At 40.0% G+C, this 13,389-nt stretch overlaps 1 protein-coding gene across 1 annotated transcript in view; it reads right to left on the bottom strand.

Annotated features, from left to right (window-relative positions):
• Nucleotides 1–13,389, bottom strand: part of ABCD2 (ATP binding cassette subfamily D member 2) — a 46,830-nt gene that overhangs the window by 21,057 nt on the left and 12,384 nt on the right. Inside the window, exons 5-6 of the mRNA XM_074827758.1 lie at nucleotides 12,599–12,693; nucleotides 11,115–11,260 (exon numbers count right to left, since the gene is read on the bottom strand). Coding sequence (XP_074683859.1) covers nucleotides 11,115–11,260; nucleotides 12,599–12,693 — 241 coding nt within the window. The remainder of the gene's footprint in view (nucleotides 1–11,114; nucleotides 11,261–12,598; nucleotides 12,694–13,389) is intronic.

Here is a 13,389-nt window from a genome sequence, read left to right on the forward strand (position 1 = left end):
CAACAGTGATGCTCAAGAAATGCCAACCTCCACTAAGTAAAGTGATCTGGATTCCTAATAGTTTTTTGATGACATTAATAAAATAAACAACAAAAAAACTAATAATGGCACAACCACTGCAACTTTGACAAAATAAAATGTCTTGTATGAATGTGAATTAAGTTCTTTTTAAGCAGTGTTTTATCCACTACTCTAACACAGAAGGTGGTATCACCAGAGTTAAAAAATAATAAATAATATTTAGCAAAATGTTAAAAAAGCAACAGGCTCAGTTTATTGCATTGTATCTAGTTCAAGGAATTTTAGGGCCAGCTAAAGTTTCAGCAACCCTTCTAAAGATATAAATAATTGATCTCGCTTTAAAATACCCTACACTGAACTCTCCTCTCCACTCATACAGAACTAGCCATGAACATCCTCTAAATATTTCAGATAGATCAGTTACCAGAGTGGAATGTAATCACCTTATAGCCATTAACATAGTTAACAGGAAGTGAAATGCACAGTATGAAAGGCTGAATTCTCAACACATATAATTAGAATCTGATATCAAAGGCTGAAAAAATCACACTAATCACTCTGTGGCTTTCTTTGCAAAGAAGCTATGCAAGAAAATAATCTGGGAGGAAATAATAACCAGAAAGGTAAAAGGGTAAAAGAAGACTTTAATTTAAAGCACTATTCATGCTCAGGTATCATCTCATCTCATGATTTACTTATTCACCATTACCAAGATCACTTACAATATAACTAGAACTGGTCAGATGGCATAAAAGTTTAAAGTGAACAATTCACAAAATTATCCAGTTCAGTCTATTTGTATCTTCTGATAGCCAGAGACAACAGAAAGCACACAAGAACACATGTATAATTAAAAACAAAACTGAGACAATTTCTACAAAATACAAGCAGCTAACGCAATCTGAAATAATTATACCTCCTGCAGTGAATCAAATCAACCAGCCAGTCAAACAAAGGAAAAATACACTCCTTTCTTTAACATCCAATTTTTGCAGGCCCAGTCTCTTCATATCTCTGGCAGTCCTAATGATAAAAGGATTATTTAGATGGATGATCATGAAGATCAATGAATTCAATAAAGAACAATGAGCTGTTCTGGACAAGAGTCTAGTCTGCTAGTCCCACCAGGCATACCCCAGCCTAAGAGGCGTTTCTGATTTTTGCCACAGCAGCGTAACACAATGAGCAAGGCAATTTCCCTCTTTTAGAAAGATCTGAAATTATATGGAGTTTTGCAGAGGAGAACTGACACCTTACTTCACAGAGCAAAGGAATTGTAGACAGTGAAGTCTCTAGAGCAGAGGCTCCTTTTGCTTTGGGTTTCTACCATGCTTAGATGTCAATGGTATCATTTTTCCCATATACTGGGATATGAATGTAAAAGTAATACTAGAGCAATAGTGTGTCTCCAGGGAAACACCCTGCCAACAAGTGAGAAGTCACATACTGCAGTGACTTCCCTCTCTAATCCTCTGTGAAACACTGCATTATACGGGACAGAACATGACAGTGCAGAATACAGAGATGCACCACGGATACATGGAACATTATTATAGCCATTTTATAAGTGTTATAGGTACCTGAAGAGGCCACAAGGGAGCTGTAGTAATCTCTAACAGAAACTAAAATGGATAGGGTATAATTAATGCAAAACGCTAGGCAGATAAACAAGCCTGGAAAAGTCTTCCCTCCTGGGAAAGACACACTCCCATCTAAGCTAGGCTAGTGCACACATGCTGAACTGTAGAAAAAAACCCACCTGCTACATGCTCCCACAAGACCATGACATAATTAATGACTCAAGAACAAAGAACTGAAAATTCAGTGTTCTGGGGACTCCTCAGCATTATTTGCAGAAGAGACTCATCTAAAAGTTACCCATCCAAGTCTGAGCTAGTCACCTCAAGGTCTCTTTGTAGTCAACGGAGTCCTCTATAGTGGAGTCTCATGTGTCGTCTTAGATATTTGTCCTAGGAAACAGGACAAACATCTGCAGTGATCTGAACAGGAAGACTATTGTGTATCGAGGAGCTGGTGATCCACAGAACAGTTGACCTGAGTGGGCATGGGCCTGTGCTATACTTTGCTGCACAATGTTGGGCTGTGCTGTACATAACTTGGCCTTGATGCCCGTGTTGTGCTCCACTTATCACTTGGCTGCAGGATAAACTTTGCCAGCTAATCATAACAGAGGAGCCTGCAAGGAGCTCCCACTTGGCACCAGCAGTTGCCCCACCTGTGTGTCCTTGTCTTTATCTTGAAGTGAAGCAGCATGTTCTTGTGCTAACATCTTTCTGTCTGACAGTATAAATGATAAATGGAATTGTTTACTTCTAAGAAAATCCTATCAGAGTGCTAAAGACCATAATGCCAACGAATCTTAGCACAGATGGGATCAGGTGCAGTATGCCATGATGTGACTAGAGGTTTATCTAACACTCTGCAATGCTGGGTTCCTAGCATCTAATGGGACGTAAGCGCCACAAAGACAATGAAGGGACTGGAGTGTCTCTCCTATGAAAAAAGGCTGAGAGAGCTGGGACTGTTCAGCCTGGAGAAGAGAAGAGAAGGCTCACGGGGATCTTATCGGTGTATATAAATACCTGAAGGGAAGGTGCAAAAGAAAGTGGAGCCAGGCTCTTTTCAGTGGTGCCCAGTGACAGGACCAGAGGCAATGGGCACAAACTGAAACAGGAGATGCCATCTGAGCATCAGGAAACAATTTTTCACTGTGAGGGTGATTAAGCACTGGAACAAGTTGCCCAGAAATGCTGTGGAATCTCAACCCTCAGAGATACTCAAAAGCCATTTGGTCATGGTCCTGGGTGAACAGCTCTAGGTGCCCCTGCTTGAGCACAGGGGTTGGACCAGATGACCTCCAGAGGTTCCTTTCAACCTCAATTTTGTGATTATCTATGCTATCAACCCATTCCTTATCTCTAATAAAAGGAATTTTAATTAATGCATTACAGAGTTCGAATACCTTTCTTACAACAATGAACATTTTCATTGGTGCATTCTAACAGTGAATCATACTCCAGAGGTAGACAGTTCACTCACTAAAAATCTTACACAAGAATGTCTAACTTTTAGCTGCCTAAATGAACACAGACAAATTATACTTTCAGTGTATGAGTTGATGGTTTATTGCTTTAACTTGTTGGGGGTGGGGTTTGAACACTTGTATTAAAAATGGCTAATAATCTTCTCTCTGGAAGGTGGGTATTTACTAGTGAATACTGCATGGTCTCCAGGAAATGCAGAACAGAATCACCATGATGAATAAAACTGGATGAAACCACAGTGAGCTGTAGGAGGGACAGAAGGTGAGATCCTCAGCCTGCAGGTAGGCAAACACGGAACTAGACCCTAAGAAACATGACCGAATGAGCAGACCATGGAGAGGCTGGAAGAGGGCTGAAGGTCCAGTTCACCTTGGAGCTGGGACACAGTTCTGGAGCCCAGAACATAGGGGCAGGCAAAAGGCAGAGCCTATAGTGCATGGGAAGGTCTACCACCTTCTCTTCAAGAAGGATGTGTTGGCTATGTCTCCTATTTGGATATTTAAAAGCATAGGGCACTGTAATGAGAGCTTCCAACTCAAAACTATAGTAAGAAGGAGAAAGGACTTCTTCCCAGGGAATATGATACAGTCAATATTAGAGCTTTCAGCTGTCGTCCCCTCACAAAAGCCAGCATCCTTTCAGTCTTTTCATATCAAGCTTTTTATGCCAGGCAGATTTTGTAGTTTATTTTTCCCAGTGCTTCCCTGTGTTATATAGCCATGTTGCTTCTCATAATTTGATATGCATAAGGCACTTGAAGCATGCTTTTTCACATTTCTAGGTAAAATGTTGAAATAGTAAACATGTGCCATTCCGTTCATCTGTCAAAGATCCTTTGTTGTACAATCGCAACGTAAGGCATTAAACTGGTGGTAACTACTCAAACTGGACACAGTAATGGCACTTCTCTGCAGAAACTAGGTCATGTAAATGCAACTACCAGATTACTCCCTAACATGCAGGTTTGTCCGTACCACAAGGGTCTTCATTTGTATCAAGTGTGGTACTGGCTTCTGTGCTTGCATGGAAATGCACTAGTCTCCATATGGAGTAAAAATTGAGGATGTATCAACACATCTCAATTCCTCACCCACATTTAGTCCTCTTGGTATCTCCTATAGTCACAGCTTGCTCCAGACATGCTCCCAGTCTGAAGTAATTGAGGGACCAAAACCCCAGAGTCCTGCTGAAGCCCTTGACAAACATCAGTTTAGCTGTAGCCTTTAAGAGCAGTGTTGGATTTTTGTAAACACATTTTAAATCTAAACTAAACCCCAATGCAGCAAGCTGACTAAAGCCTTCAGTCTGGGATTTCTGCAACACTTTGCCTAATAACAGAAAAGACCTATAAGCTGTGCTTTAATTAGCTGACTCTTGTGTCTGGCCAGTAAGGAAAGCACGTTGCAAGGCTTGAGAGGGAGTAGAAGCTAATCTGTAAAGCCATTTTCCACCTCTGACTATTAGCATCGGTGAATCTTGTTCACAATGTGCTACCAAGAGGTAGTGACATTACTTGTGATCAGTCAGCACATAGACCTAATTAAAAACCTTCACACTTTACAGCTGTGAGTGAGCCTTCAGTGGAAACAGAGAGGACTCGCAGTGATGCTGGCAGGCAAAGCTTCAGCTAACCTCCAGAGCAGCAAGATGAGAAGTTTTCTGTTCTACACGAGACAAGACAGGACTTCCTTCAATCAGGAAGGAGAAGTGCAAGCATTTCTATACAAGTTCCAGTAAGATGAAATGGGAAAAGCTGCGCCCTGGCTGAGCCCTCTCAGATGCAAGGCCACACTTTTTAATCAACAGCAGAATATGGAGTTAACCTGTCTTGAATGGATTCATTTCAAAAAAAGGAAAAAACATACAAAGTAGCAGCCAATTTGTTAAGGCAAACTTAACTGAAGCATGTTATATGTCGTGTTAATGCTATCTACCACAGACCTTTTTCTCATCTGTCAGATAAGCGGTGAACTTTGGAAATAAACATATTTAAGAGGAGCACCCCAAGCTTGATAACAGTAAATACGCCAGATAGATGCAGTGTGCAAGGGAGTAGGTATCTATATAGCATGACATGAACTGATGGCAAAGTACTGAAGGAACAAGTCAATCTGGTGGTGTACTATCAGCAAAATGCTGAAGGGCAACAACAGTTGCTAGTGCGCTGCTGGCATGTGCAGTCAGAGCAGAGTTTAACTCCAGTTGACCCAACTAAAGGGATCAGAGTTAAAAGAGCAGTATGAGCTGACAAGAAATTAGGATGTACAAAATATAATGTAACACAGAGACATCTGAGCCAATCTAAATGAGACAAGGCAACAGAACTCGCATAGGCATATTTGCACAGCACTTCATTTGGGCCACTTCTCTTACAGACCACACACTAATGAGAAAGTAGTCTAATACAGAAAAACCATATATATACATACTACATATGCACATACTTTCATATGTAATATCAGGTATCTGAAAGTGAACACAACAATTTTGCAAGATTAAATTGTTTAGGTAATCAAGAATTGTCTTAGGAAACAACCACATTTTAATGACAGTGGCCACTACTACCTACCACCCTGCTTATGGTAACATTTGAATAACGCTATAATCTTCAAAGTTGCATGTGCTTATCATGTAAAAATGATTTTTATTTTATCACTTTATTATTTATATCACTTAGAACTGAAACACTGTTGCTTGGTTTCATCCACATGATGAATACCCTTGGACTACTTGAAGCAAATCACATCAGATATATGGATTACTCAATAGGGCTGAGAGGAAATATATCTTCATAGCTGATGCAATTTTGTTTAGTAGCCAAGGATATTTTTAGAATACAGAAGGAAAAACACCAGACAGGAAAAGACTTGTAAAGGAACCCCAGATAAAATACCAGAAATAGAGCAGATGTATGCAAAAACACAGCTTAGAAGGGCCAGATAAACCTTTAATGTATTATGTTCCATATTGTCCTAGCATTAATAAGAATGATATAGGTAAGATATAGGTATGTAAATCTTAAATTATGAAGAACAACCAACATTTGATAATTTTAGCATCTGACAAGCCTGGTGCTGAAGGAAAGAAATATTAGAGATCTACTTGAATGAACAATAGAAAGAGAGAGAGAATGCAGAATTGGACTGTCACTGTGACTGGCTGAGAAAGCGGTCAGGGTTGGTCTTCTACTAGAATGACACATGGAATTACAAAGAAACTATGCATACTACTGGAAAAACATGCCCCCTCACAAAAATACCCAAACTACAGTAGAAGCAAGCTGGAGAGAAAAAACAGTAGCAGTGGACCAGGAGAAAGAAATACAGAGGATTAAGAATTACTCCGAGATCTATGAACATGAATCAGAGAATCAGTCCTCTAGAAAGACAGAGAAAATGCTGACGGACATTTTAGCTATGTGCTGTGCTAGGAAGACTCGAGAGTTGTGACAGAAGGTTATGACACCAACAGAGACCACATGAGACATTGTTCCATGCAAATAAGACAATAAGACATAGCTGGCAGAAAACGATTGATAATTTATATCAATAACCCAGTGATTACAGCTTCACTGCACCTTTATGGTGCAGAGGCATTGAGGAATATTCCTGTGGTGGTGTCAAGGTAACCTGCAAGTATGTAGGTGTGCAATTCTGCTGGCATTTATAGCAATCGAGGGAGAATTAAGGAAATGAGAGCCAACATGTGCAGAATCTATACTTCCTTACAACTGAAAAAGCTGAGGCTTTTAGCTGGAGAGCAAGAAGAGCTGGAGTAAATGTCAGGAAGAATTGTATGCTAGAGTTCACTAATTCCACAAAGATGGAGTCTCCTCCCATGTTTAAGACTAACAGAGTAGGAACACGGCATGGTCTGGAGAAATCAGGCTACCTTCAGATACACTGCTGATATACTATGAAAGGATTGACTGCTTCTTTCATTCCCTGAGTGCTATACATACATCTTGAGGTCATATCTTTAGCATCAGTACTCATGCTACCAACTATATATTTTTGTTAATTATTTATTATTTAAAATGATGTTTCTGAATTCTGATTTGATTCATGATTCCTTACCAACTAGAGCATCCACAAGCATTTATTTTTTCATTCACAGGACCTTCTTAACCAGTTAATTAAAAGAGGAATGCAAAGAGGTGGTTAACACAAATGAATTTTACTTTGCAAAAGAGGGACAGAGAAGTAGAAGGGATAAGAGCACACACTCTACCAGTTACTGAGGCTCCAATGAGATGTGACAACTTGTTGAGTTGTGACCAGTTCCTAGCACTGATCCATCCTTGAAAACAAGCTGCTTTTGGCACCAATATGATGCTGGACTGCTTAAAGCCTCTTAAAGCTTCCCTCTCTTCAGCCCACCCTCCTCTTTTACAGGTGTCATGGACAGTGGCACAGCCACATTCACAGAAATCCCTGGGCTTCTCTCTCCCTGGCCACCAAGAGGGCAGTTTGTCCCATCAGCATCCACCAGAACTGTGACTAATTAAGGACAAATTCTGCATCGCCTGGCCCTATATAAGGGGAGAAAAAAACTTCTCACCATGATTCACAGTAAAATCTAAAAAAAGCAGTATAATGATGCTAAGCAATCTAAAAAGATAGGGACTCTTAGGGCTCTGTTTTAAAGCCCGCCTACTGCTAAGTAAAGATAACTACAAAACATTTGCAGAGCTGATGAAATTTGGAGTATACAATGAGATAATTCACTTTTTAATAAATCATACTTTTGTGTGTAGCTTTTGAACTCAGCAAAGACACATGACTTCCCACGCATTTCTGGAATACTATGCTGGAACATTACAAACAGAGATGAAAAAATAATCTTTTCAGTGAGCTCCTATTTACTGTGGAGTATTTTGTTACTTAGTAGTCACTGTATTCTCCACCATTCACTGTGTGCCGATGAGGTTCCTACATTTGACTCAAAGAGGGCTGAGGCAGAATTAAATTCAGCCACTGGCACACAGAAGTAAACTCTCACCAGACTCAATGCTAACTGTGTCCACTCGTGGAGAGCCATCTCCCATGTTCTTAGACCAGAGACATAATGTGTACACTTAAACACAGTGATGTCATTCTAATTCACTGCTTTGACAGACATCCACCAATTCAACAGCCTCCGGCTATACCACAGTTTTCACCTACCCACCAAATGAAAGACTGAGGTAGGTTGAAACCAGGTGATACCATCTTACCATCTCCCACATCCTCTCAGACTGGAACATAGATTTTCCCTAAAGTTATGCTGAAATACATACATGATGAAATGTAGGCAGGACACTATCTTTTCCAGTCTGAAGTTTTAGAATTATGTCTAAAAAAATAAACAAACAGAAGGTAATCTTGAACAAGCAGCAATTTGCACAGGGCTAATAAGCAAAATGGTTGCACCAGCAGGACCTTCCAAAACAAGCTGCTTTAATTTTGTGACTTCAGAACAATTTACGAACCACTGCAGAAATTCTAAACGTATTCCAGAGCCAGGGACAGACAAAAAGAAAGCCCCAACTGAATGCGTAATTTATTTAGGCCATAAATAAATGAACTGTTAAAACACTCAGAAGTGGAATACAGGCAGGAAAAAAAAGCCTGGACCACATAAAGCAATCCACACAAAAGCCCTAAAAATCTAGCAGATCTGTTGCAAATCTGGTCCAGAAATGTATAAACTTCAATTTAAAATTGAATCTCCTTCAAGTCATTCTTAGTGTCTCAGACATTCATCTAAGACTCTGCAAGCCCAAAGAACAAATACACAGGGCAAAAAAGCAACTCAGGATCCTCACGGACATCCTAACAAACAAATCTGATTGCTGTCCTGTATCAACCCCTTCAGCCACATTCACCCACAAATCCCTACAAGACTCAGTCTCACAGTCCCTTTCCAAATACAAGGCCACATTTCTGAGCCTACAGAACCTATAGTGACACAGTTGAACCATCCCCCTAAGTAGACATCAAACTCTCCAGCCACATTCAGGGTGTAGCACTTTGGCAGAAGAGCCCTCTCTGTCACTCACTGTTGCCCCATCTACCCAGACACTGCTCTGTCCCTTGGAAAGGGAATACCTCCGTACTGCCTAAAAAACCTTCCAGGAGCACAGCTCACACAGAGCCACAGAGCTGAACAATGGCAACGTCACTTAGATGTCCTGAAGACATCATGGCAGCACCCTTTCTCCTGGGGGATGCTATTAAGATGGACAGCATATGAGTGATACCTTCAGGGTACACTGCCAGTCCCTGCATGGCTTTGGTCAGAGGGCTGCAAAGATGATGGTTGAATCCCAGTTTCTGACCAAAAGTTTTGAAATGTTCCAGAGAAGAGGCCTGCTGGACAAACTCTCCCAGCATTGCAAAGTTAGGGGAAACAGCTAACAAAGAACCATGTTTACAGAAATGAAAACCCAGGCAGATGTGAGTCAATCCCCTCAATCAGCACCTTGGCAGATCTGCCTGAACACAATGCGAGTCTGTTTGCTTTCACAGAATAAAGGGGACGTAAGTAAAGGGGAAGGGCTGTAGGCAAAGCAGCCTCAGATGTTGATCTGAAAAGGGGCTGGGATCACACAGACAACAGAAGTGGCTGAAACTCAAGATTTTCTACAAGAAAAAAATTCACAGAATCACAGAATTGTCTAGGTTGGAAAAGACCTTGAAGAGGTCCAGCCACTCCTCCCCAAGCCTGTAGTGCTGCTGGGGGTTGTTGTGCCCCAAGTGCAGCACCCGGCATTTGGCCTTATTGAAACTCCTACAGTGGCCTTAGCCCATCACTCCAGCCTGTCCAGATCTCTCTGCAGAGCCTCCCTACCCTCGAGCCGATCAACACTCCCACCCAACTTGGTGTCATCTGCAAACTTACTGAGGGTGCACTTGATCCCCTTATCTAGATCATCAGTAAAGATGTTAAACAGGAGTGGCCCCAAAACCAAGCCCTGGGGGACACCACTGGTGACCGGCTGCCAACCAGATTTAACTCCTTCACCACAACTCTTGGGCCTGGCCATCCAGCCAGTTTTTTACCCAGCAATTAAGAATAGATTTTGTTCTGCCTAAGACTAAAACTGATTTTAAGAATGTCCCACACAATGGGAATTCCGAAATATTGTTTTGAAAAACATTTAAGAAAGCATTTTGCTCCAAATTCCTGAATGAAACCTTCGATTGGCTCAGAAAAATGACAATGGCTAGCAATAAATTATACATATATTTGAAAAAATTATAGATAAATGTTCCTTGTTACCTTCACCTGCAGCAAGGAAAATCTACTCATCAGTTAATATTTTCGATTCAACTTAATAGCTTGTACTTTTTAAACAAGACTACAAACTGTACCATGAATACTTCTTTTGCCCATGGGAAGAAATGAACTACAGAAAGCGTTCAGAGATTCTCAGTTTGATTTTGCCTTTGCAAAACAACCTAGTTAGAAGTCTCTACGGAGATATTCTAGAATCAATTGCATTAAATTATGTTCTGAGAGTCCAACAGCAAGTCAGAATACAAATGAAGCACAAAAAAGCCACATTTCCCTTAGTGAAATGAGCACATATTATTAAAAAGGCAATTTGCAGTTAATATTGGATCGGATTCTGGTCTTGTAGCGTAGAAGTTGAAGTTCTGAAAATTATTTTGAACAATACAACATTTAGGAACCAAAACACTCTCAATTGTTTTGATCTTTGGTTTTAAAGTGAAATCAGAATTAGATCTATTAAGTCTACTTCAAATTTCTTTCAGATTCTAGTCTGTTCCCATGATCCCAATCATCCAAGACTTTAGCCATCAGGGGAGCATAGGCTCCATCCCATGTATATGTAAGCCCTTTCCAGTGACTGAAGATTTGCATCACCAATGAGAAGGGATCTTTTTTTTTTTTAGCACTCTCCACACAGCTGTGGTTGGGCTTACCACCTCTTAACTTGGCTGAACATATCACAGATTGAAAATGAAAGAAGCATGGTCAAAATTCACGTAACAAAGATATCACCTTGAACAAAACACATACCTTTGTGGTATATAAAACATGTGCTGTGGAGGGGGTTTGTAGAGAACTCCTTCATACACAGGCCACAAACCACTTAAAATTCTGAAGAGCGAACTCTTTCCACAGCCATTAGGTCCAGTGATTAAAAGATTCATCCCCTCCTGGACCTACAACAGCAATGAAAATGTGAAGATGTTACTATGCAGTACATGTGGCACAAGACAGCCTAAGACTCCTAGAGGGAGTTACATGAGCATTTATATCAAATTATCAACCCATTTCATTAATTACCTGACATATTTATGCAACTATTCCAGAAACAGTGGCATTAGATATATTATGTGGGCTAAAATAATGAAAATAATTTCTATAATGTCTGAGTATTTCTGTAAAATACACTGATTATATCACAGTGTCAATACACCACAGTCAGAATCAATTATTCTAATGCATTTTAGGTCCAAAGGTGTTAACAGTGTACAGAGCAATGCTATGTCCATCAGTGATATTAATTCAAGCTATGGGAGCCTGATCAAATGATTTGGAAAGTTTACTTCACATTGCCCTTTCCTGCTTAATTACCAGGGTTATTTTCACTGTGATGCACTTGCTTTTGCTCATTTGAATACTACCCTGTGTATATATGAGTGTAATTTATGCATAATCACAATGTCATTGTCTGTGCTTTATGTAAATATATTGACTGTTATATTTTCTCTCGAGCCAAATGAATAAATAGAACTGTCTCTTTGACCATCAAGTTGTGATTTTACAAATCTGAAATTCCTCCACTGAAGCCATTGCAAGTTTTGCCATAGCTAGGACCCTGTCCTCCTAGTTGCTAATTCCTATACCAAGAGAGGTGGCATGAGGAACACTATGCTTTAGCTAAATTAAAGAACCTGCTGGAATTATTCATGTTAGTGTTCTGTCTTTTAAAAATAATAACATCTGCACTGGAACATAAGATCAGGATATAGATGAGAGTAATTCAGTAAAGGTCATCCATTAAAACTGTGAGCAGGTACTGAGTGGTATCTGGAATAGCTTCTTAAAAACAATACAAGTTTTTACTGAGTAAAGACTCCACGGCTGGGCCTGTGACCTATGCCATCAAGTATTAGTACTGCTCTTTGTGGAGATGAAACAAAACTACAGACTCAATTTTTTCACTGTTGCTGTCAACTAAGACTTTTAAAGGAGCCTATGTGAGTAAAGCATCCCAATTTCACTGAAATTAAGATGGATGCAGACATCCCATATACACCTTTGAAAAATCTCAGGTCAGTTTTTCACCTGGCATCAGCACCAGAAATCCTCTCTTCTCTTTCTTTGAGCAGGATAAACTACATGTGTCTGCCTCTATTGAGCTACTGTGCCTACCTTTCTGGACTTCCCCTTTTATCCATATGCTCCTCCAAGTACTTAACATAAGGTACATGAATTCTGTGCTGTTTATGTTAATGTGATGGCAACAATCAGAAGATTCTTGCATATCATCTTACTTTGAAGTTTAGTCTGGAAACCACCACATCGCCATTCGGAGTAATAATAGGAACATTTTCACAGATAATTCCATGATCAACATCAATAACTTTCCCTACAAAGAACAAAAATAAAAATTAGAGTTTGTGAAACCTTCCATTAAGCAATGACACGTGACAGTCTCTGTGTGCGGCCGAGAAGTATAAACTGGTGAGCTGAGAAGTATAAACTGGTGAGCTTCAAACAACTCTTTCATGCGCTCCAGGTTCCCCTAGTGGAAAATCTGGATAATAAATCTTAGCTAGTCAGAAAGACACTGTCAGCAGTAGCCAAGAGTGTGCAATGAATCCTAAATTTGATCATAAATATAATGCACAATATGCACCATAAACATATAATGCACTATAAAGACATGTTTATTCACATTCTACCTGTATTTACTGTATTTTGTTTTAAATGTGTGGTCAGTATCAACCAGTAAAAAAGTTCAAGGACAGCCTTAACCACAGACAGTCCAGTTTACCTTTTCTTGAGGATTTAAGTAGAAAATGGAAGCTACTTTCACTACCAGCTCTGAAACTCGGACCCCAGTTCAGTCTCCTCCAGCAACGAGAGCAAAGGAGAAAACATTTAGTGGCTTGCTTCCATCTCTTTTTGAACCCACAGACACTGTAAAAGTGTCTTGTATTTGCAGAAACCCATATAAGATTTCACTCCAGTAGCTACACTTACTATGCATATTTAAATTTGCCAGAAATCCAAAATCTCAGTCAGACATTTGGATACTCTGTAACACAAGGACTTTGAAAGT

Source organism: Strix aluco, chromosome 5, assembly GCF_031877795.1.
Source record: "Strix aluco isolate bStrAlu1 chromosome 5, bStrAlu1.hap1, whole genome shotgun sequence".
In the NCBI taxonomy this organism is placed as follows: Eukaryota; Metazoa; Chordata; class Aves; order Strigiformes; family Strigidae; genus Strix; species Strix aluco.